This window comes from Carcharhinus amblyrhynchos, chromosome 1 (assembly GCF_965287045.1).
Source record: "Carcharhinus amblyrhynchos chromosome 1, sCarAmb.v2.hapA, whole genome shotgun sequence".
Lineage (NCBI taxonomy): Eukaryota > Metazoa > Chordata > Chondrichthyes > Carcharhiniformes > Carcharhinidae > Carcharhinus > Carcharhinus amblyrhynchos.
Genome location: NC_137324.1, coordinates 39,518,552 through 39,543,284, shown reverse-complemented (window position 1 = coordinate 39,543,284; position 24,733 = coordinate 39,518,552). Strand labels below are relative to the sequence as shown.

General features: G+C 38.7%; 1 protein-coding gene across 2 annotated transcripts in view; it reads left to right on the top strand.

The window, feature by feature from the left end:
- Positions 1 to 24,225, top strand: part of mtmr12 (myotubularin related protein 12) — a 78,893-nt gene extending 54,668 nt beyond the window's left edge. The window contains exons 12-17 of one of the 2 annotated variants that reach the window (XM_080212677.1): positions 4,345 to 4,415; positions 4,720 to 4,889; positions 8,807 to 8,977; positions 14,347 to 14,505; positions 18,308 to 18,364; positions 19,970 to 24,225. In XM_080212677.1, the coding sequence (XP_080068803.1) occupies positions 4,345 to 4,415; positions 4,720 to 4,889; positions 8,807 to 8,977; positions 14,347 to 14,505; positions 18,308 to 18,364; positions 19,970 to 20,551 (1,210 nt within the window). In that variant the 3' untranslated portion in view covers positions 20,552 to 24,225. The remainder of the gene's footprint in view (positions 1 to 4,344; positions 4,416 to 4,719; positions 4,890 to 8,806; positions 8,978 to 14,346; positions 14,506 to 18,307; positions 18,365 to 19,969) is intronic. The other variant, XM_080212763.1, reaches the window with a different exon arrangement.
- The last annotated feature ends 508 nt before the right edge of the window (positions 24,226 to 24,733 follow it).

Genomic DNA, 24,733 nt, shown 5'->3' with positions numbered 1-24,733 from the left:
GAAACCATACAGCCCTCTGAGCCTGCACCGACCACAAGGTTCCACAATTAGTCAAGTCCTGTCTCTGGCAACTCATTTCAGTTCTGTAATTGTGCTACTTATGGTTTCATTATTTGCTTGCAACTTGGAAAGATCCAAAGATTTTTCTTTTAATGCCTCCTCTTCTCCATTTGGCTGTCCTTCAACCTAACAATATCTGTGTTCACTGCTTTAATTTGGGTATGCTGCAAAAGTGGTTGAGAACTCTTTCAGTCAAATTGGGACTGCAGACTTTCTACTTTTTTGTTGCTCCTGTACACACACATTCTTCTTCTTTTCCTTTTCCTCAGTTTGACTTCTGCATACGTCATCACTTTTTCCATGAGCTCAACCTTTTCACACAGTCTTAATAAATTTGCTTTCAATTTCTTCATATATATTTCTTTGGAAATTTTTTAAATTTTTCTGAGTTTTGTTCTGAATGTCCAATTCTCCAACTCTAGTCTCATTCTTATACTTCTTAGTTCCCTCCTCAAATACTGAACATTGCTGGGTCTACTTTGCCAATTGGTTCTTCAGTTCTTTCAGCGATGTTAAATTAATTTTGCTTTTCTGTGGGATCATTGTAGAATGTGGAGATCCTTCAATGGATTTTCCTCAAGTACAACTGCTTTGTCTTTAGCTTTCTTGTAATTCAACAATCTCTTCGACTTTGTTCTGCTGTACAACACAGTCTTTATTTCTTCATGCTTACGAAGGATTATGTACTCATTTTGGAGTTGATATTGAAGGGTGATTAGTTGTTCTTTTCAAATGTTTACTCTGTTGTTGACTTCTTGTCAATTCAACTGCACTAAGTTCATTGCTTTGCTTTGTTCCAACAGTTTTCTTTGAAGCAGCATTCAAAATCTTATTTAACTCCTTTTTTTTCCAGGGCTAAATACTGATTCTTCAGAGATTTTCAGGGCAGTGATGATTTTGAGTACCTTTCCAGGCCATTGTGCATTGGTTTACTTTGGTTGAGTTCTTCCAACTTGGTTTTGAAATGAACATTTTCCTGTGGAATAGTTTCAGTCTCTCCTTTTGCAGGTTTTGTTTCTTTTGTGCTACATCAGAAAACTTGCCTCTACTTGCAGCCATCTGCTTGCTCAGCATTACTGTTGCAGTTTGGGGAACTGATTTGCCTATAATAAAACACACTATTTTCAAGCCTTTTGGCTCCTTCTCAGCCTCTTTTCTCTATATTAAGCTCTTTGGCTTGAGTATTTTATTGTGCTGACATGGTTTGTGACTCTTTTGTGTTTTGCTTTGATGTTGTATCCTTCACCCTGGTGTCTCTTTGCCCTTTTGGTGCAGCGTTGGGGGTGTTCTGGATTTTTTTTTTTAAGATCTGTGTTCTCCAAAACTTGATGTTTAAAATATTTGGAGTGGCATAGTGGTTAACACTGCTGCCTCACTGCACTCGCAACCCAGGTTCAATTCCCATGATTGGGTCACTGTGTGGAGTCTGCACATTCTCAACGGTCTGAAAGATGTTGCTGGTTAGATGCATTGACCGTGCTAAACATTCTCCCTCTGTGTACCCGAACAGGTGCCGGAGTGTGGCGTGCCTAGGGATTTTCTTCAAGATTCTACTGCAGTAACTCCTTCTGTGCATGTTGGTCACAATGGGCTGTCATTGCAATTTTGGAGCCATCTTTAAAACTTTGAAATTCTGTAGAGAAACTTTTAAATTGCCAGCTTTTTCCAGAAATTTGCTTTTTTAAGCTTGCAAAATCAATTTGAAGGCATTTTCCTTTTGCTCTGTGTTATTTTTTTTTGTTAATTTGAGCTCAGGTGGTATAATGCCAACTGTAGACCCAGCTGCAGCTTTCTTTCAGCTGAGCTGGTTAAACAATCCTTATGCTCTGTCTGATTATTTTAAAAAAGGTTAGTTCAGCATTTTGATGAATTTTGCTTGCCCATTTGTGATCTGGCTTGGTTCTTTGACTTTGGGTTTTGTTAATCTATTTGCAATCTGGTTAGGTCCTTTGCCTCCTGTCTTTGATCAGATTTAGTAGTGGATCCCATATGCTGTGGTGGAGTCTTTCTCAGCCGCTCAATGGATCTTTTGTCTTTGAGCCTCCATGACTGTAATTTTTTTTTAGTTGAATTTCTTGGAATTCGGGGCACTTCTCAGGTCAGACTGTAGTTTAACTTTTTAATTCTCTGGAATTTTGGGATCTTTCATCTGCTTCTTTGAGGTCCTGGGTTCGTTCATTAGCTGCCACTATGTTGTACGGTTATTGGGTGTCTCACTAAGAGATCTGGAGACTTGTGTGGTTGAACATGAATTGTTTTGAGACAACTATATGCATATCTCCAAAGTACAGCCCTAACTAGGTGCTATTTCCATGCTGACCTTTTGAGCTACACAGTCTACTAGCATGTGACTCTCTAAATCATCAGGTGGGTGGTACTGTTTCTGCCATTCCCACATTAACCATTACTACCTGAGCACCCTTTGTACTATAATCACTTCCAAGACCAAGCAAGTGCAATGAAGTGTTTTCTGACTTTATTTTCCAGTGCTTGTCCTGAAGGTGTCTTCAGTTTCATTTTTGTTCTATCTACCCTGATGCCTAGAAGTCTGACTGAAAGATTTGATGACTTTGGAGGGGGGGAAGGAAATGGAAAAACAATAGGCACAGAGAGAGAAATATGTTGAGTGTGTATGCCAGAGAGTGAAGACAAGAATCTAAGCACTCTAACAAGAAGTACTACAAGGCTGGTGAGAGTATGAGTTTCAGGAACTTGTGTTTGCTCTACAATGGAAGTAACAAGGAGTTTTTAGAGTGTGGTTTTGGGTGTCTCGAGGAGCGATACCAGCTGGGAGCAAGCATCTCGTGAAAGCTCAGAAATCCAGCAGAAGAAAACTGTTTGCAACTGGCACAGGCCAAGCAGGAAGCCTTTGTGTTAAGATGATAGCAAATCTCCACTGGATTTTTGTATGTGTAAGGTATTGCTGGGATAAAAGAAATGTTGGGAAATTGAGTCATCTTCTGTTTGTGTTGAGATGTTTCCAGCCATTTCTGACTGGTGTAATATACTTCATTTTTCTTGTTTTATAAATGTTTTAATCTTTGTTAAAAGTTCATCAACAGCCTCCTGTGAATTTGTTCAGCAACTTATTTCCATGATCTCTAAAACAAAGTTAGGATCTGTCATTGCCAGGTTTCATTCTGGGATCTGATTTGTCCAGTTTTAACATCAATTGGGATAGTAACAGTCTGTAAATCTAAATTGAGATTATATAGTTTTAATTACTCCTCCCAGAACTTTTGGGTAACTAATTTCTGTCTGCATGAGCAAAATGCATTATTCTTGCCCTTCCTTCAGCTTGTGTCTCCTCCTGGTGGTAGGTAATCCAAGATAACTGTGCTTATATAATACAGAATAAAACATGTAGAAATTGGACCATGTTGGATCTGATTTTACAGTACAAAGAGGCAGCAGAAGAATCAGTTCCGTAGACCTATGTCCTGCTTCCCAAGAACATTTGTTTTAAAAAAAATTCTATGAAGCCATTTTTTTAGGACCCTTGTTGGATGGTCCTCTCCATATGTAAATGAAGGGCCTAATGCTTATTTTAGAACCTCTTAATGGAAATGGAGCAAGCCTATGCCACTTGGGATTTAGCGACTACAAACTAAAATTGAAGCTGTTTTTCTAATAAAAATCTTTAATATCCTTTCATGGAGGCAGTCACTGACTGCCCTTCTTTCTTAGACTTTACTTTGGAAGTGCTGGACAGGCAAGCAGACCAGAATCCTTGCTCTCCAAATGCGTGAGACCCCTGGTGTTGCAATGTTGACAACTCATGTAGGAAATATGGCCTGTGGCTCAGAATGGGACCAGCTTTTCATATCCCTATTTGAGTGTGCCCACAGCAATGTCCAGATAGTTATCTACTCTCTGTTTTGGTGGTAAAATAAGTGAAGAATAATTGGAAGATGGCATTGCTATTTTTGAGATTAATTATTGTTAAGGTTTTTTCAGAGGCTAAGTATTGAGCTTATCTTTGGCTAATAGAAAATCACACAACTGCAGCATCCAAGATGTCTGCATAATTCAATAAAACACTTTTTTAAAAAAACATGTTTAAATTCTCTAACTTTGTGGCTATGTGTTTCTATGCACAGTACCTCTGCAAAAAATATATAAGGCAGTCTGTTATTCTTATCCTAAGTTAACCTACTCTGTTCTAATATTCTTTCTTAGCTTTTTAAATCCCAGAGTATTTTGAAGTCCTCTGACAATTATCATTAAAAATAGAAGTTCGATCTTGTTCCAGTACATGAGATGTGGGCTGTGTTCCTTTTATAGGCAATGTCTGAAGAAAGCCTTGGATATTGTTGAATGCCTGGAGCATCATAATACATCTGTGGTACTTGTGGGTAAGGAATAGTTAGATTACTTTTGCTTAACATTGAGCTCTTGCAACATTGCCATATTCTAAGATCAAACAAAGTATATGGGACATAAGTTTTAACTCCTATTAATTGTTCTGTCTACTTTATTTAATCAGCTTTTTTTAAAATTTAAAATGAACCTTTTAACTGGATGGCGGTGGTGGTGGATTGTATCGCTAGTTTGCCCATTCTTCTCTTCCATATCTTTACTGATTCCCCAGCTATAACTGCTTTCCTACACACTATAGAACCCATTTTAAGTGTATTCTTGTCTTTTCCCCCCACACAGAAGAAAATTGCTCTGATTTGTGCTGTCTAATATCTAGTCTGGTCCAGGTGATCATAGACCCATATTTTAGAACAATATCTGGCTTCCAGAGTTTAATTCAGAAGGAGTGGGTGATGGGCTGCCATTGCTTTCTGGATCGATGTAATCTTCTGCGAAACAACGATAAAGAGGTACGGTTGAAACTGTTAACATACATGAGTAATTGCTTTCCAAAACTAAATTTGAAATAATAGCTGTGTCCAATGTTAATCTGCAATGTAGTTTTGTAACACATCAAGTGGAATTTGTTATTTTTCTGTGCAAATTGTTTTCAGTTGATTCTGTAACTGTCAGGCAAGATGCAGATAAAAAGCTGAAAGTTGGTATATCACTGCATCTGGGTTTATGGGACTAAGTAAAGAGTTATTCCAATCTTATATACTATATTAAGTGGAAAATTAATCATGTTACAGTGGATACTTTGAGTGCTTTCTCTGCATAATTTAAGATGACTTGCAAATTGGTAAACAATTCTCAAAACTTAAGTAGAGTTACTTCCAACACTTGTCTGGAAGGGTATAATGGTGTACCATAGTTATATCTTTAGGAGAAAAATTATTTTTATTGATTTGCGACCACTTCCTCTTCCCGAGTAGCATGAGCCAAAGATCTTGGCTGGGGTATACAGTGGGGTATACAGTGGGGCAATACTGGAAAGTAGGAAGTGTACATTCGGGGCTGTGCACTCACCTGTGATGGAGGGGTTCTGATCATTTTTAGATTTGCAGTTACTGTAATGAGCAGTTTTTTGCATTATTGGAAGGAACCTGAATCATAACCTTCAGCTGAAGTAACAATGAAATTTTTTAATAACCAATCAGGACAAATGACTCCACAGATATTAAGCTTTAATATATGTTTTGTTTTTAATACTGTTACCACGTACATTAAACAAAGTAACATAAATTACTGGAAACACTCATCGGGTCTGGAAAGAGAAACAGTTATTATTTCAGATTAATGATGCTTATTATTAAGTGTCATATACCTTGGCCAATTACACATTCTCTGGCACAGGAACAATAAGTTCTAATGGTTTCTGCCTGATTTTTCCATGGTCACCTAGACTAACTCTTATTTGGTTATGTGCTTGGCCTATTCATTAACTGTTTGGAATCACTAGCTTGTCCTTGTTCAATTAATGTTTCATTCACTGAGCTGTTTGGTACTCAACCTGATAAGTGTTATTATGTTTCTATATGTGTATTTAATAAGGAATGTGATTCACTTTACTAGCCTATTTTCCATGATGTCCTCAAACCCTGTGCCTGTTCAATAGTACACTTTCAAAAATACATGTTTAAATTCTCTAACTATGGTTATATGTGTTTCTATGCAGACAGTACCTCTACAAAATACATATAAGGCAGTCTGTCATTCTTATCCTAAGTTAATCCAATCTATTCTAATATTCTTAGTGTTTTAAATCCCAGAGTATTTTAAAGTCCTGAAACAGATGGGTTCAGAGGGAGGTTAAATGGTTACAGGGCAGCAACAGCAGAAGAAGGAAACAATAGAAATGTCATGGAGAAAAAGGCTGCATTGTCCATTATTGTGGTAGACGTGAAGCACCTCAACCCCGGGAATAAGAACATAAGAACTAAGAACAGGAGTAGTCATCTGGCCCCTTGAGCCTGCTCAATCATTCAATAACATCATGGCTGATGTTTTCGCAGTCTCAACTCCACTTACCCGCCTGCTCACCATGACCCTTAATTCCTTTACTGTTCAAAAATTTATCTATCTTTGCCTTAAAAACATTCAGTGAGGTAGCCTCAACTGCTTCACTGGGCAGGGAGTTCCACAGATTCACAATCTTTTCTGTGAACAAGTTCCTCCTCAATCAGTCCTAAATCAGCTCCTCCTTATTTTGAGGTCATGCTCCCTAGTTCTAGTTTCACCTGCTAATGGAAACAACCTCCCTGCTTCAATCTTATCTATTCCCTTCATAACCTTTTATGTTCCTATAAGATCTCTCCTCATACTTCTGAATTCCAATGAGTCTACTTGGTCTCTCCTCATAAGCCAACCCTCTCAACTCCGGAATTAACCTAGTGAATCTCTGCACCCCCTCTGGTGCCAGTATATCGTTTCTCAAGTAAGGAGACCAAAACTGTACACAGTATTCCAGGTGTGGCCTGACCAGCACTTTATATAGCTGCAACGTAACCTCGTTGTTTTTAAACTCCATCCTTCTAGCAATAAGGGACAAAATTCCATTTGCCGCCTTAATTACCTGCTGCATCTGCAACCCAGTCCTTGTGGTTCTGGCACAAGGACACCCAGGTTCATCTGCACAATAGCATGCTGCAATTTTTTACCATTTAAATAATAATCAATTTTGCTGTTATTCCTACCAAAATGGATGATCTCACATTTACCAACATTGTACTCCAGCTACCAGACCCTCGTCCACTCACTTAGACTATCTATATTCCTTTGCAGACTTTCAGCATCCTGTGCACACTTTGCTCTGCAACTCATCTTAGTGTCTTCTGTGAATTTTGATACACGACAGTTGGTCCCCAACTCCAAATCATCTATGTAAATCGTAAACAATTGCGATTCCAACACCGATCCCTGAGGCACACCACTAATCACTGATCATCAACCAGAAAAACACCCATTTACCTCCGCTCTTTGCTTTCTGTTGATTAACCAATCCTCTCAACTCTGGAATCAACCTAGTGAATCTCCTCTGCACCCCTAATAGAACACTGAACGTAGAACATTACAGCACAGTACAGGCCCTCCTTCGGCCCTCCAATGTTGCACCAACCTGTGAAACCAATCTAAAGCCCATCTAACCTACACTATTCCAATATCATCCATATGCTTAATCAATGACCATTTAAATGCCCTTAAAGTTGGTGAGTCCACTACTGTTGCAGGCAGGCATTCCACACCCTTACTACTCTCTGAGTAAAGCTAATACATTATCTGTAACACTGTGGCCCAGCTGGTGATGTACCACAGGGCAGTACCCACCCAAAGCAGCAGCTCACGTCAGAACAACTGGATGTGGAAGTGGTACAACCTTCCTCTCGTTACCAGCGCCTGATGTCCAAAAGAAAATCAAAGTCATGATTAAGATCTAAAGTTGTTAAATTCAAGGTCAGAAAGCTGGGGTGTTGTACTTTGAGCTTGCGTCAAGGTCAGGGAGGTGGCAATACAATGGAGAATGAAAGTGGAAAGCAACCAAAAGCTTAGTCATGGGTGCAAACTCAACAGAGGTGTTCGGCAGAGATGATTCAACCTGCATTTTGTCTGTTTAGTGTGGCCCGACACATTGTAAGCGGTGAATAAATTTTCTAAATTGGATGAAGAGCAAACAAGTTGTCGTTTCACCCGGTCAAGTAATGGGAAGGGAGGGGGTGAAATGACAAATGTTGCATTTCCTGCCTGCATGGGAAGGGGGTTGGGGTTGTGTGTTTGGAGAGTAGTTCAGTGGATCAATGGTAATGGAGGGAATAATTCCTTTGGAATGCTGAAAGGGCAGGAGGAGGATGTTTGCCAGCACAACACCACCAGAGGATGATTCATTGAACGTGGAAGCTAGTGAGATGTTGGAAGTTAAGAAGCAAAGTTTTGCAGTTTGGAACAAGAGTAGGAAGTGGCATCAGTGCATCATTTTGCCAGAAAGAAGAGTAGAAAGGGACATCAGTAGGATAGGAACAAAGAATATACTAATGTCATGAAAAAACAAGATATAACCAGGACCCATGTTCCCATAGCAGCACCTTTTTAGAGAAGTTGTGAAATGAATAGGATGGAAATAGAGGGATATGGTCCCCAGAAGCGTTGGGGGGTTTTAGTTCAGTCGGGCAGCATGGTCGGCGCAGGCTTGGAGATCCAAAGGGCCTGTTCCTGTGCTGTAATTTTCTTTGCTCTTTATTCTTTGAGGTCATTTGTCTCAGCTACAGAAGTTGAGTTTATTATGATCAAAAATAACCATTGCATCACTATTTAGATTTTGTTTGTAAAGTTAGTATAAGCTTTGATAAATGTGTTACAATCTTTTACAACTTTTTTTATGTGTATGTTAAAGGCACCAGTATTTCTTCTCTTCTTGGAATGTGTGTGGCAGTTACTTCAGCAATATCCACCAGCCTTTGAGTTTACAGAGACCTACATGACTATATTGTCAGACAGCATGTACATCCCTATCTTTAGCACCTTCCTGTTCAATTCACCATGGCAAAGGGACAATAACCAAATGGTAAGTGTTACAAAGTGTCTTCAGATTCTTTGCATTTGTTTGCTTGTGTTACTGAATCACTGTTGATTTGCCAGATTTATGATGCCTTGAATCTGGATTATGGTTCCTTAACCATACATTTCTAAAGGCTACATAAATGGAAACCTGCTTCTGAGATCTATTACAATGTTAAAGGGAAGTTATAATCTTACAGCATGCTAAAGTGATATCAATTACCTTATACAAAAGCGAAATACAGCAGGTGCTTAAAATATGAAATAAAAACGGAAAATTCTACATTTGGGGAGAGAAGAAATATTATTTAATGTTTCAAGATGACTGACCTTTTATCAGAATGGCAGCGGTATTAACAAGCACAGAGGCAGGGAAAGTGGAGAGAGGAAGAAAGAAGAAAAAGGAAGTTCTGTGACAGGGTGGAGAATAGGATGTTAATGCCAGACCAAAAAAAAAGGTGGTAATGGAACAAGTAAAGAAACAAAAGGTGTGGCTGGAGGAGGTGTTAATGGGAAAATGCAGAATTGTTACCAGTAGCTGTTTCAAACAGAAGAAATGGGAGCAGCGGTTATGATTTAAAATTGTTGAACTCCACATTGAATCTGGAAAGATGGAAAATTCTTAATCAAAAGCTGAGGTGCTATTCCTGGAATTTACTTTGAGCTTCAGTGTCACAGTTTAGGAAACTGAGGTTAGACTGGGGGCGAAGCCAAGAATTAAAATATTAGGTGACCAGCTCATTTCTAAGTGACATGAAGAGAGGTGCTTCGCAAAATGATCATCCAAGTTTAGAGTCCCATATATAGAGGAAACCACATAGTGATCAGTGATACAAAGTGAAAGTAAATTGCTGCTTCACCTGGAAGGAGTATTTGGATGGTGATATGGGAACAGAAGGTAGTGTTTGGGGTAAGCAAAGTCTAGACCAGAATATTGTGAAGAAAATGGTCTCTTTTAGAATGCTGATAGAGGGAAGTAGTGCTTAGTGGTGGCAAGTTGGACTTCATAGCAATTTGGAGGCATGTTGAGTCAAGTATTTTACTTTAGTGCTGGAAAACTTCCACATTGTATAAAATAAAAAAGATGTAATGTTTTTAACCAAAGACAACATTGCCTTCCTGTCCACAACTACAACTAGTTATGAATGTTGATCCATTATCCATCAGTGTTTTCAATCAGTAATGCTGTACAATTTAAACTCACTTAATTCTTGATTTTGCAATTACTGTTAGAACACAAAGTTAACGTATTAGAATTTGAGAGTTACGTTAGTGTAAATGCCAATTGTGTTGTTTTATTGCTTGAAAAAAGAAACGTCAGAGCTTTTCATGTTGCACTCATCAGGGCATTTTGCAAGAATATCAATATGAAGGGAAAACATCAATTTATGTAGTCCATGAAGAAGGTGCTGACTGGTTGGCCAGTGGACTCTGGTGGAGGTGTTGCCATGGAGAATGCACCTGTTGATGGCAATTGTTAACAGCCAAGCTTTGTCTGAAATTTAAATCAGTGCTGATTGGTCAAGGCATTGTCCTGAGAAATGAATCAGTGAATGACAGACTCTTACTTTGTTTAGAGAAATGGATGCAATTTGTGTACATGTTCTTTCTATCTGCAAAGAACAGGGCCCTGTGTGTTAACATAATGGTTATAGTGTTACTAATAATATGTGTGCACTGTATTTAGCCTGAGGTGTGCAAATGCCATGCCTCTCCCAATCAAATTCCACTTGCCAAACAATGAGCACTCTCATACAGAATAAATTGTTGTTTTCTCTTATTTGTAATCTTGTGAAATGTCCTGCTGAGTGCATAGTGAAAAATCATAATGTTTACTGTGGTGGAGGTGGCCATTTGGACCACCAGATCCATGCTGGCTCTCTGAAACAGCATTCTACCTAGTTCCAATCCCCTGCTATAATTCTGTAATCTTTCACAATCTAAGTTTTCAGACAACAATTCCCTTATGAATGCCTTGATCAAACCTGTCTCCACCATCCTCTCAGGAAGTGCATTCCTGACTCCAACAACCCTACTGGTGAAAAGGTATTTCCTTGCATCAATTTGATTCCTTTTTGCCTATTATTTTCAATATATACCCTCAGGCTCTTTATGTACTCTTGAGCAGGTACAGTTTCTTTCTATTTACCCTTTCCATTACCCTTAGGATCTTGAATACCTCTCAGGTTTCCTCTCAATAGTCCCAATGCCTCCAGTCTATCCTCATGGCTACAATCCTTCATCCCTGGAATCATTCTTGTGAATCTTCTCTTTACTCTTTCCAGTGCCTTCACACCCTTCCTCAAGTATGGCACCCAGAACTGGTCGCAATACTCTAGATGAGGCCTAACTAGTGTCTTTATACAAGTTCAACATGACCTCTTTACTCTTGTACTCAGTGCTCCTATTAATAAAGCCTAAGATACAATTTGTTTTGTTAACTGTTGTCTCCACTTGCCCTACCACCTTCACTGATGTATGCACATATTTACCAAGGTCCCTTTTGCTTGTATACCTCCTTTAGAGTTTCCTTTTACTTTACTTTATACTCTCTCCACATTCTTCCTAACAATCATCTACTTCCCTGTATTGAACTGCATCTATTTGTCAGTCCAATCCACCAACATGTCTATCTCCCTTTTGAAGTTCAAAACTATCCTTATAACAGTTGACAATGCTCCCAATCTTCTTGTCGTCTACAAAGTTTGAAATCCTGCCCTGACACAGTCTAGGTCACTAATATGGTCACTTTACATGGGTAAGATAGGTATAGAGGGATATGAGCCAAACGTGGACAATTGTGACTAGCTTAGGGGCGGTATGGACAAGTTGGGCCAAAGGGCCTGTTTCCATGCTGTAAACCTCTATGACTTTATATCAGGAAAAGCAAGTGTCCTAATATTGACCCCCTCAGGAACTCCACTATAAACTTTCTCCAGCCTGACAAACACTATTTATCACTCTTCTGTTTTCCGTCATTTAGTAAATTTCTTTTTCAAGTGCCTACTTTCACTTTTGTTCTGTGAACTAGAATTTTGCTTAAGTCTGTTGTATGGAACTGTATCAACTGCCTTTAGAAAATCTGTTTACACCACACCCAACAGCATTGCCCTTATCAACCATCTCTGTTACCTCCTCAAAAGTACTCCAGCAAGTTAGATAAACATGATTTTCTCAAAGTATCTATGCTGGCTTTCCTTAGTTACTTAGACAAGTGCAGGATAATTATCAATTTCGTCCCAAATCCAGCCATTTTCCTACCACAGAAATCAAACTGATTGGTTTGTAATTGTTAGCTTTAGCCTTGCTCCTTTTTTTTTTGAATAACTCATGTTCTCAATTCTCCAGACCTCTGACACAACCCCTATGTCTAAGGAAGGCTGGAAGATTGTCACCAGTGCTTCTGCAAATTCCATTCACTATCCTTGGATAATCTCATCCAGTCCTGGTACCTTATCATTTTAAGTAGAGATGGCCTTCCTAACACCCCACACAAAAACAAAATGCTGGAAAATCTCAACAGGTCTGACAGCATCTGTGGAGAGAGAGCAGAGCCAAAGTTGAATCTCTGGAGAAGGGTCATCCCGATTCAATGTTGGCTCTATTCTGTCTCCACGACTGCTGTCAGACTTGATGAGGTTTTCCAGCACTTCCTGTTTCAGTTTCCAACATTTACAGTATTTTACTTCTGTCTTTCTAACATCTCCTCTTTTTCAAATGTAACTTTTTTAAGTTTACTAGTTACCTCCCCTCTCAGCTCAGTCTGGGTAGCACCTTCTTCATTTGTAAAGACAGATGCAAAGTACTCGTTTAATTCTTCCACTATTTCTCTGTCTCCACGTGCAAGTCACTTTTTTAAATTCCTAATTGACCCTACCCTTTTACCACTGCTTTATTATTTACATGCTCATAGAAGTCCTTAGAATTCTCTTTTGTTAGCTGCCAGACACTCTTCATCTTCACCCTCCCTCCCTCCCTCCCTCGTTTTTCTAATTTTTCACTTCCCTTCTGGTTCAGTCTGATTTGTAATTTCTATCTGACATCTGTCATACACACACTTCTCTCTTTTCATCACCTCTCTCTCTCTATCTCTCTCTCTCTATCTCTGTCTCTCTCTCTCCTCAAACAGGTGTTCTAGATTTATTTCTCCTACCTTTTCCCTTAAAGCGAATATACCTTGAGGCTGTCTGTGATACTATCTCACTGAAGGTAGCCCAGTGTTTAGCTAGTGTCTTTTCTGCTAACATCTGATTCCAACCCTATTGACTCAAAATGCATCTGTTGAAATTGACTTTCCCCCAGTTATTTATCCCTGCTCTGGATTGCTCCTTTTCCTTTTCCATGGCAAGTCAAAATCTGATAATCTAGAGGTCACTGTCTCCAAAATGCTGTCCGTGTTATTTGAGCCACTTAGAAATGTACTGCTGCAGAAAATTATCCTAAACATAACTCTGGGAACTCTCGTGCTTTTTGACACTTGGATTATTCCTATCCCAGTCCATATTTGCATAATTTAAAACTTAATTGAAGTCCCCCATTATAACATCCATAATTCTTACACCTCTATACTTTGCATATTTGTTTCTCTATATCCCTTTCTCTAGTTGGTGACTTGTATACTACATCAATTAAAATTATTACACCTTTTTCATTCATTACTCCAGCCAGAGAGATCCTGTCCTTGTCTGCTCTGGAACATACAAACTCACTCTCTCTCTGGTACTATAATGACATCTTTAATCAATATTGCCACTACCCCCTTCCTTTCCAGTGTCTCTTAAACAACTTGTATCCAGGAATATTTAAAACCTAGTCCTGGCCTCTCCAGACAGCTTTGACATGTCTTTTTTCAGCAATACTAGGACCAAATGACCACTTATTTTATTTGGTGCTGCAGAACACTATGAAGAGATACAGATTTTTGGGTGGACCTCAGTTTCTGTCCTTATCCAAGTAGTTTTTGTGTCGAAGATGTCATTTCATTGAGGTGGAGAGACTCTTCCCGCTCAGAAAGGACAGTAGGACTAGGGGGCACAGCCTCAAGATAAAGCAGGGGGAGGTTTAGAACGGAGTTGAGGAGGAACTTCTTCACTCAAAGGGTGGTGAATCTCTGGAATTCTCTGCCCCTTGAAGTGGTGGAGACTGCCTCGCTAAATATTTTTAAGATGCGGGTTGATGGGTTTTTGATAAGAGAGGGGATTAAGGGTTATGGGGAGAGGGCGGGAATGTGGAACTGAGCCACGACAGATCAGCCATGATCTTATTGAATGGCGGGGCAGGCTCGAAGGGCTAGATGGCCTACTCCTGCTCCTATTTCTTATGTTCTTATGTTCTTATTTCGCCAGCCAGGTTATACTATGTTGTCTTTTCTGGCAGCTTGATGAAGACCGACGAATGCGAAGCAGGTCCTTGAAACTTCCCAGTGTTTGGGAATGGTCTGTACAGTTTGAGAACTCTGTCCAAGCACTCTTTTATAATCCATTATACATTGGAAAGCCAAAAACTGATAAGGTTAGAAGAATGCAACGTGTAAAGGTAATTATTTTAAATTTAGTTTGGATTCTGTGTTCTTAATATATAGTTAATATCCTGGAATAGGAACATAGAAAAAAATCTAGGTCATCTGCATATCCTAAAGCTTTTTTAAAAGTTTATTTATTAGTCACAAGTAAGGCTTACATTAACATTGCAATGAAGTTACTGTGTAATTCCCCTAGTTGCCACAGTCTGGCGCTTGTTTGGATCAATGCACCTAACCAGCATGTCTTTCGGATTGTGGGAGGAAACAGGAGCAAAATCCTGCAATTTTGCTTGGTATTGTAGAAAAGCTTTTTAGTGAATGACAAAAGTGAAGGGGGTGACCTTACCAGCATGTTGTGCCGTTTGATTGACGAGCTGATAATATCAGGCAAGACACAGAAAACCGAATTCACGCCCAGTTTGTCGCCTCTTGCAACGTTACCAGCTCGATTCTGCCAGCATAATCAGCAGTAAATATTTATTAGGTATTTTTAAATAATGATTAGTGAGTCCAGGATGCAATTGTCCAGGCTCACTTAACAACTTTGCTGATGGAGGCCCTCACTAGCGAGGATCAAATATGATTCCCACCGGGGACCTGGCATGACGGCCATTGAAAACACCCTCACCCCCCCCACCCAGGTGCCCACCAGGCAGTGCTGAGAGGGTAAACCCATGGTGAGGCAGTGCCATGACTGAGGAGGGGTGGCGGAGTGATGGTGGGGCGATTGTACTCTACATTGGGGATCAGCCAGGAGCGGTTGGACAAATACTTTGCATCGGGGATTGGCAAGGGGCTACTCTACATCAGGGCCAGTATTTTGCCCATTTGATGGGTTGATCGATCAGGGGGGAATGGGGTGGGGGAGGGGGGAAGCGATCGATCTCACAGTGCATTGGTCAGCAGCTGGCTTCCTGGTGTGGATAGGTTCCGCCCACTCAACCTACTGGTGAGAATCACACTTTGTATTTTTTCTGTTGCGTGTCACTTGATTGCGTCAGGGAGCTCAACCAAAAATTGGGTGCAATTCTCTCCCATTTTCTCACTTGCTCAGCACTCAAATTTTTTGGTTTGATTGGCCCCCTCCTCTCTTTGCCTTTGGGGCTGTTTTTAGTCGTGGAGAGGGTGGTATGCACCTCACTGACTATCGATAGTCAAGTAGATGAGCTAAGTTCTGTTTGCAATTTATAAAAGATACGTTGTTTTTCTCCTCTAAAATGGATGTTTAACAAAGAATCATTTATCAGCCATTCATTTAAGATCTTGTCTCGGACTAGGAGCAATTCAGGTTCTTGAAACAAAAACATGTGCAAACTTTAATTTCAAATTGTGTAGGGTTTTTTTTTAAAATTTGACTCATACCTGTATTGGGTAAGTTGCTAGATCATATTCTGAGAGTGAAGATCTACAGACATTTAGAGAGGCAAGGACTGATTAGAACAATCAGCATGGCTTTGTGGTGGAAATTCATGTCTCTCAAATTTGATTGAGTTTTTTAAAGGGGTAACCAAGAAGATAGGGCAGTGCAGTTGATGATGTCTACAAGGACTTGAGCAAGGCCTTTAGCAAGGTACCATATGGTAGGTTGTTTCATCAGATTAAGTCTTATGAGATCCAGGGTGAGTAGCCAAATGGATACAAAATTGGCTTGATGACAGAAGCCAGAGGGTGGTTGTAGAAGGTTTTTCAAACTGAAGGTCTATGACCAGTGGTGTGCCTCAGGGATTAGTGCTGGGTCCACTGTTATTTGTCATTTATATTAATGATTTGGATGAGAATATAGAAGCATGGTTAGTAATTTTGCAGATGACACCAAGAACAATGAAGGTGGTTATCTCTGATTGCAATGGGATCTTGATCAATTGGGCCAGTGGGCTGATGAGTGACAGATGGAGATTAATTTTGATAAATGCGAGGTGAAGCATTGGTTGATCAAACCAGGAAAGGACTTGCTCGGTTAATGGTAGGGCATTGGGGAGCGTTATGGAACAAAGAGATCTAGGGGTGCTGGTTCATAGCTCATTGAAAGTGGAGTCAGTGGTAGTTGGAGTGGTGAAGAAGGCATTTGGCATGTTTGGTTTCATTGGTCAGAACATTGAATACAGGAGTTGGGACATCTTGTTGAAGTTGTACAAGACATAGGTAAGGCCACACTTGGAATACTGTGTACAGTTCTGGTCATCCTATTATAGAAAGGGTATTATTAAACTAGAAAGAGAGCAGAAGAGATTTACTAAAATGCTGCTGGGACTTGATGGTTTGAGTTATAAGGAGAGGCTGGATAGACTGGGACTTTTTTTCACTGGGAGCATAAGAGACTGAGGGGGTGATCTTCTAGAGGTCTATAAAATAATGAGTGGCATACATCAACTAGATAGTCAATACGTGGATAATTGTGTAGTGGTCCATTTTGGCAGGACCAATGGGATGAAGGAATACAATATCAAGGGTAGGAGTCTTAGCAGTGTTGAGGAGCAGAAGGATCTTGGGGTCCTGGTCCATAGGAGTCTTAAATCGGCCTCGCAGGTGGAGGATGTGGTCAAGAAGGCATATGGTGTACTGGCCTTCATTAATCGAGGGATTGAGTTTAGGAGTCGGGAGGTAATCATGCAACTTTATAGGACCCTTGTCAGACCCCACTTGGAGTACTGTGCGCAGTTCTGGTCACCTCACTACAGCAAGGATGGGGATGCTATTGAGAAGGTGCAGAGGAGATTTATAAGGATGTTGCCTGGATTGGGAGGCATTCCTTATGAAGATAGGTTGAGGGAGCTAGGTCTCTTCTCCCTGGAGAGACGAAGGTTGAGAGGTGACCTGATAAAGGTTTATAAAATATTGAGGAATAGATAGGGTGGACTCTCGGAGGCTATTTCCCAGGGCTGAAATGTTGCTACGAGAGGATGCATGTTTAAGGTGCTGGGGAGCAGGTACAGAGGAGATGTCAGGGGTAAGCTTTTCAATCAGAGGGTGGTGAGTGAGTGGAATCGGCTGCCGTCGATGGTGGTAGAGGTGAACTCGCTGGGGTCTTTTAAAAGACTTCTGGATGAGTAAATGGGATTTAATGGGATTGGGAGTTACAGATAGTTCTGTGGCCTGGTAGGTATGGATATGATCAGCACAACTTGTGGGCCGAAGGGCCTGTTTGTGCTGTAGTTCTATGTTCTATATTTCCCCAACAGTAGGGAAGTCTAAAACTAGAGGACGTAGATTTAATGTGAGAGGGGAGAGATACAAAAGCATCCAGAGGGCAATTTTTTCAGAAGGTGGTGAGTATCTGGAACAAGCTGCCAGAGGTAGTAATAGAGGTGGATACAACTTTGGCTTTTGAAAAGCATTGAGACAGTTACATGGGTAAGATGGGTATGAACCAAATGCAGACAATTGGAACTAGCTTAGTCGTTTCAAAAAAGAAAGGGGGCGGCATGGACAAGTTGGGCCGAAGGGCCTGTTTCCCTGCTGAAAACCTCTGTGACTACCATCTTGTTAACTTGGCTGCAACAAAAGGGCTTGCCTGGAGAAATTGTAAGTATAAGCAAAAGCCAGAGTGTTGAAAAGGAAACCACGCTATCTCAAGTTTATTCGATAAATATCAGTCTTCAGCCATTGGCAGTAGTGACGATTTTTGTGCGTGTCAAAAAAGCCCACATCAAATATACTGTTACTTTCTAATTTGGTATAGCTGCAATAATGTTTTTCTACAATAATGCTCTTCCATAAACTAGCCTCATATGAATTAAAAGTGAGAAAAGTGGAATGTTCTTATAGAAACTATATTTATCATCTTTGAGTAAATCTGCCTTATTCATATCATCAAAGGACCCTGCACTGAACTGCTTGGAGATTGTCCAGGAAAGTTTTCTGGATATACCAGAGGTATTTTAAGGTCTTCAATTTTTCACCACACATGTCTACTAACTTGATTGGGAAAGTGCATGTGGGGGTAAACTTCCATTTCAGTTACATGTAGAGTGGTGCTTAAATTCTTAAGAAAGCCATTACTTAGATATGCAATCATCTTATTTAAACCTGGTATTATTAGCATTGGTAGTATAAACTATGGTTATTAATTTGGTCAGCATCAAAGCACCTATTAATCTCCCCTAAAGATGCTTATAAGACAGAAGGACATTCGGATCTTATTCCGTGCCAGCCCTCCAGCATTGACTTCATACCAGAGGAAATAAACTTTATTTACCATCTGAAATTATTTCATCATTTTAAAAATCTATCTCTACTTTTGATTTTCTGTTCCAGCAGAAATAATTGCAGTATGTAAAATCTTGTCTCTTCCCTGGTATCATCCTGATGTATCTAGACTGCAAATTCTCTGTGACATTTATGCCCTTCTTCAATGGGATACTTACAACTGCACAAAGTACTCAAGTGTTGTGCACAGATTTATCAGAGTCTCTTTGTTTTTGTTCTGTATGGTCTTGTTTGTAAAACTCAAAATAATTATCAGTTGAGCCTGTACAAGTAATGAGGAATGCAGGGCAAAATTAGCTTCCTTTGACGAACTATTTTTATGTCTTCGTGTAGAATATGAATTCTTCTTTACACACACACACACTTTTTTTCTCTCTCTCTCTCTCCTCTCTCTCTCTCTCTCTCTCTACTTTGACTTTCACACTCCTAAATAAATGTAGAACTTCACCAGATGAACCAGAAAACTTCCAGTTTGCTCTGGGATCTGTGCTGATTTGCTGACCTTTGATGCATTACAAAGGGGAACAAACTTAACCGTGTTTGTGTCTCCTCTCATTCCAGTTAAATGTTTTATCAACATTGTCTAGTCTAGGCTTACACATAAAGAATGGCTGTTTGCATTTTGGTCAAGGTTTTGGAGGACTGATAGTATCCATGGAACCAGGTACAAGAAAAATGTTGGGCCCTTCTTGTAGAACTATCATGAGTAGAGATAAGGAAACTATGATATTGATTTGCAAAATAGATGCACAGAAATCACGTGGCAGAAAGTGTAACTTCATTTTTGTCCTTTTGGTTTTGTTCAAATAACATCAAATATTATCAACAGTTTTCTGACCTACTTGATGGTAGAATAGAATCCAGAAATTCATGACAGTTGGGGCTTAACGTTATGACTTGCCATATCTACCTGGAAGTGAAATTCCACCCCCACCCTAAAGACAAATTGCCTGCGTGCATGTCCTGCTAATTCTTTGGCTGACTTGCTTGAAAGGAAAAACGCAAATACCCACTGTGCTACTGAATGGCTCAGCAGCTTAAATAATTTCACATTATATATCTATACGCTGCAAATCTAGATTGTCTATCCCTTGGTCGTGTATAGTATTAATGCATGTGGATCTTGCTATCTTAAATTGTGACTGTTTGTGTCCAAGATTAAAAATCTGTCCAGTTATACTTTCTTGGAGGAAATCAATTATTTTATTGGTAGATTTTTTAAATGTGTGTGTATGTATAGATAATCCAATTTTAATTGTTCTTTTTTCTCAGCCACAACGTCAGATGTCTCTGCCATCAAGTCCATCCTATCACAGTAGACCCTCTCCCAAAAAAGGGTTTTTTAGGGAGGAGACGGATCACTTAATAAAGACTTTTCTAGGGAAAAAGATCAGCAAGTGGACACTCACAGCTGAAGACCATTCAGTTAACTACAGATTGTTTTACGACAATTGGCGCAGTAAACCAATCGATCACCACGGACTGCTCCTTCCTTTGCCTGATGGTCCTGCTTTAAAAATCTGGGGCCAGCGATACTTGCGCTGGATTCCAGAGGTTCAAATACCAGGTGGTGGTTTGACAACCACTCTGAACAAAGCCTCTGAAATTATGGACGAGATAAAAACCTTACAGACAAAAGTATCACAGAGAATACTCAAAAGGCAGCCAAGCTCTCCAAACACTGATGTCTTCACACCATTTCACCAGAGCAGCCGTCTTTCTTCAACTTTTCCATTTGGTACACTACGTAGGCTAACTATAAAACCCCGCATTCCAGTCTCTACAAATCTATCAATGAGTTTTGGTTCAATGGAGAACTTGCCAGATGATGAGGAAGATCTGGGTTTGTTATAGCATAGATTTTTCTCTTCCCCCTCCCCTAACACTTTGATTTTTTTGTTCTTGGCTGTGAGACTTTACCAAAATAATGTTGTCTTTAATTTGAATGGTTTTGCATGCCTATGACACCATCTCAAGTGTTTCATGAGTTTGTTGCTTTCTTTTCTATACTCCTGTTTTCTGATTTTGTTTAGCAAAAGTTTGAAACTGCAAATGGTCTCTTAACCAAAAATGTTGTGCCTAACTAAATTAGGTGGCCAAAATCCAACACTGGTTCTGTGATCTTAATTTCCTAAACTATTTTGGCCTACAGTTGGCTGCTTATGAGCATATATACTTGTCAGCAAGATGTTGATGCAAAGTAATTCCAAGGCCAAATACCAGTGCTGCTTTTGCCAAAATGTATAGTTAAAAGCAAACTATCTCCTTCATTACTGGTGCTATTTGTATTATAGATGGTTTACATGGTGGGGGGAAAATGGCTTGACTCAATTTGGGTGGATTCATCCCAGATATTTTACAGTTTTTGGGGCTGCTTAAACTCAAAGTTAGGGTAATTCTAAAGATGTGTTTGATAAGTTTCCTGAGCATAATGAAAGTTTAATATTTGGGTTTGCATCTGTAATGGGTATACCGCAAACCCTGTTTTCCTCCCCCCATTTAATAAGAATTAAAAAGGCTAAAAACTGTGATTTTAAAAAGTGACAAAAGAACGAGTTTTCAAATAGTATTGCACCTCAATGGGGACTATTTGCAGTGTTCAATGATTAATCCAAAAATAGTTGTAGATATCACATGCAGGATAAAATCCTGGTCAATAAACTGAAAGCTTTATTCCTAACCTGCACCCTACAGATACCGCAGCTACTGATCTCTGGAAGTGCAGCTGTCAAAGCCATGGCATGTTCATCCTGTTTGTGTTCATTTCTCACCTTTGCTTTTATGTTTCAATGTTGTAGCACTTTTTGTTTTTAGCAATATTGCCTCATCGGAATAATTACCCACAAATACATCATGATCTAGCAGTTTTGGCAACTTGATATGTGTACATATGTATGTCATGAAATAGATATGTTAAAACTTAATACATGTTCTCGGAAAATCCTGGCACAAATGCAGGTCACCTACTAGTATAGTATGTTCCCTAGTCTAGTACTAGCCTAGTATGTTCTCCCACCAAGGTTGCAGCAGTGGATCTGACAGACTAAATTTGATTGCCAATATATGTTGAACAAACTCATCAACTGAAGTATCAGTTAGTGCCACAGTAGTGGAGAAAGAAAAATCAACTAGAATTCTTGATTGCTATCCAGCGAGCCATGTTGGAGAAAATTTGTGTGGACATTGTGTGAGAACAGAATTACATTTTATCCAATGCCTAAACTCATGTCTAAAGCATGTCACTTGATAAAACCTTGTTCACTTCTTCCATTATTCTCTTCACAAGGCTAGGGAAGAAAATTATGAACATTTTAAAAATCCAACTAAGTATTTCATTGGACATTTTTATAAAGTCTGTCTTGCCTGGAAATTAATTTTGAATTTGTGTATTCTGGATTTGTTGCAGTTGTCTAAAACTAATTTTCTATTTAATCTGGAATAGCTTTCAATGATGGGTAGAATTATTACTGACTTGTACTCCTGCATCATATGTTTAAAGTTGCCATAACCTATTTCTGATTAAAATACCATAACATCCTAAGTTGAATACTTTTGCTTTTGGTCCAATTTCTAAATTGACCTGGTCTTTAGAAGGCATTACTTTTGTAATTAGTAAATAAAACTAATGAACAATTTATAGTTCTAAATCTAGGTGTAGTTGCCTTAAGAGATGAACTATTGAACAGGCAACATCTTAAATTTCATCACAACTTTTGAAGATTACATGCAAAATTAATAGTTTGCTTGCTCAGGAATTGCAAAGTTGTAGATGTTATCAAATTGACTGGCTCCTGTGAGGTCTCAAACACAATAAATAGTACATCTGTATTAACACTGTACCTATTTTGTTTTGCTTAAGAGTATTTCTTTTCCTAGTCAAGAGATAAACCTCCACCCAGGATTTTGACTATTTGTATGTACTGTTCTATAACCCACAACTAGGAGACATGTATAAGCTTTATTTTTTAAAGCTGCAGTTTTCTTTTGTGGTGATTTTAAATTTCAAACTATTCAATACCTGAACAGTAAACTGTTTTGTATTTTTAACAGTTCCTCTGTTCAGCACTTTTGGTCTTTATTATACTGTCTACTTATTCAATCATCCTTTCCCTATTGTACTTGTTCCTTCTCATTTTAAAATGTAGACTATGTGTATATACAGGAAAATGTGAAGATTTTTATGTCTGTATTTACTGCTCAAATTCAGTGTTTGGAATTTTAGATCAAAGTTGTCAATCATTATTTGGGTGCCTGTTATGTTTCTATTTGGGTATAAAATCCCAGTATGCTTTAATACTTTGAAGTAAGCAGAAATGTTAACTCAATTATTTTGGAAACTGGAATTATTTCTTTTGCTTTTTACAATGTATTTCACTTTTTTCCTTAATTTATTTTTTTGTATTTGTCAAATTTGTCCTTTCTGCTGATTTTTGCCAAATGAAGACCTGTTTAACTGCTTGACCTATTCTCCAAGATGTGCATTTGAACATTAGAAACACTGGAAAATTAGCACAACTTTGCATGGAAACATTCAAACTTTCATGAATAAGATCTGCCTTTTGGGAGAGCATTCTTGAATTTGGATAGACTGAAATATAAAGTATTTTTGGTAGCAACATTTGCCATTTTTCAGTTGAATATGCACAGTTTTGAGTTTTTTATATATGCGAATAAAGTGGTCTATGACTTTAAACCACTATAGTGGTCTTTGTAGAACAGTATAATGTACCAAAAAGCATTTTTTTTTTAGGGGTTTGGGTGTGCTTTCACTATAGAAGTGAATGGAAGAAATGAGTTAACAGGAGTTCATCAGTTTGATCAACTGCCAATATATTGCCATACCTGGAGGGGGGAAAAAAAATCTAGATAGTTGGCTTATTTTTATTTCTCCAAAAGAAAACCATAAATCTATAATTTGTATGAATGACCATTGCGTTTCAGCTTCAAATATGACATGGATATATGGAGAACCAAGAAAATTGTTCTTCTTTAAAAACGGAGAACATCTGAATTTAATTCCTCCCCTCTAGTTAGTTACGATAAATCTCAGCCATTTGTTATCCTACATAATATAAAAACCTGTCATTAGAGAATGTTATATCCCACAAAATCTTTATTGAAAGATAATGAAATTGGTATCTCATTGGTTGTATGAGATCTTCTGATTGTGCAGCCCTGTGTTTCCGTACATTGGTCAATCTTTGACTTTTTCAGTCTGTTTTAAAACAGAAGTTTTGACTACTGAACTGATTATGAATAGCCTTAACTATACTGTATAATACTGTAAATTCTCATTGTTTCATTGTGCCTTGTTAATATAACAGTTGCAAAATTATAATTTAAGCACTGCAAAGTGAATTGTACTTTTTATAATGTGGCACTGATATCGGAACTAAATGTATATAATGGGTGTATCGTGTATTTTGATGGAAACATTACAGTATCTTTGCTACCATATTCATTTCAATCTTTGGTTCTGTTGCCATTTGACAATTGAAATGTTTCCCTAATTAAAGCATAAAATTCAATATTTCACTTTCTTTTGTATACTCTAATTACCCAATGTTGCATCTATAAATGTTTCTGTAACAAGTAAGGTTCTTAAGTAAATCTGTTAACAATATGACTGAAATTTAAATATGTCTTTAGATAGTATCTCTTACTGGTGAGTTTGGGCTTGATACCGAACGTTTTGGGTTCACAGAATTAGATTTCTGCTGTTTGTTTTTCTTAAACTAGAAGACTTTTGATGGGATTACTTGGTTTTGAGGACCATTGAGATGTCCATTACCTTAAACAATGTTAGGCATTTTTGTGCAAGTGTTATAATTAATGTGTAGTTGCAAAGGCTTTTGAATGTCAGATCCCAGATTAATGACCAATTTTTTTTGGAAAAGGAATTATTGTATGTGTCACTTTGCCACTTGTTGTATGACATAACCTACTAGAATAGGAATTGCAGCAAAAGAGGGTGACATTCTACTGTCAAATTGCGAGATGTTGCAGAACTATTTGATTTTATTATTGTATCTTTAA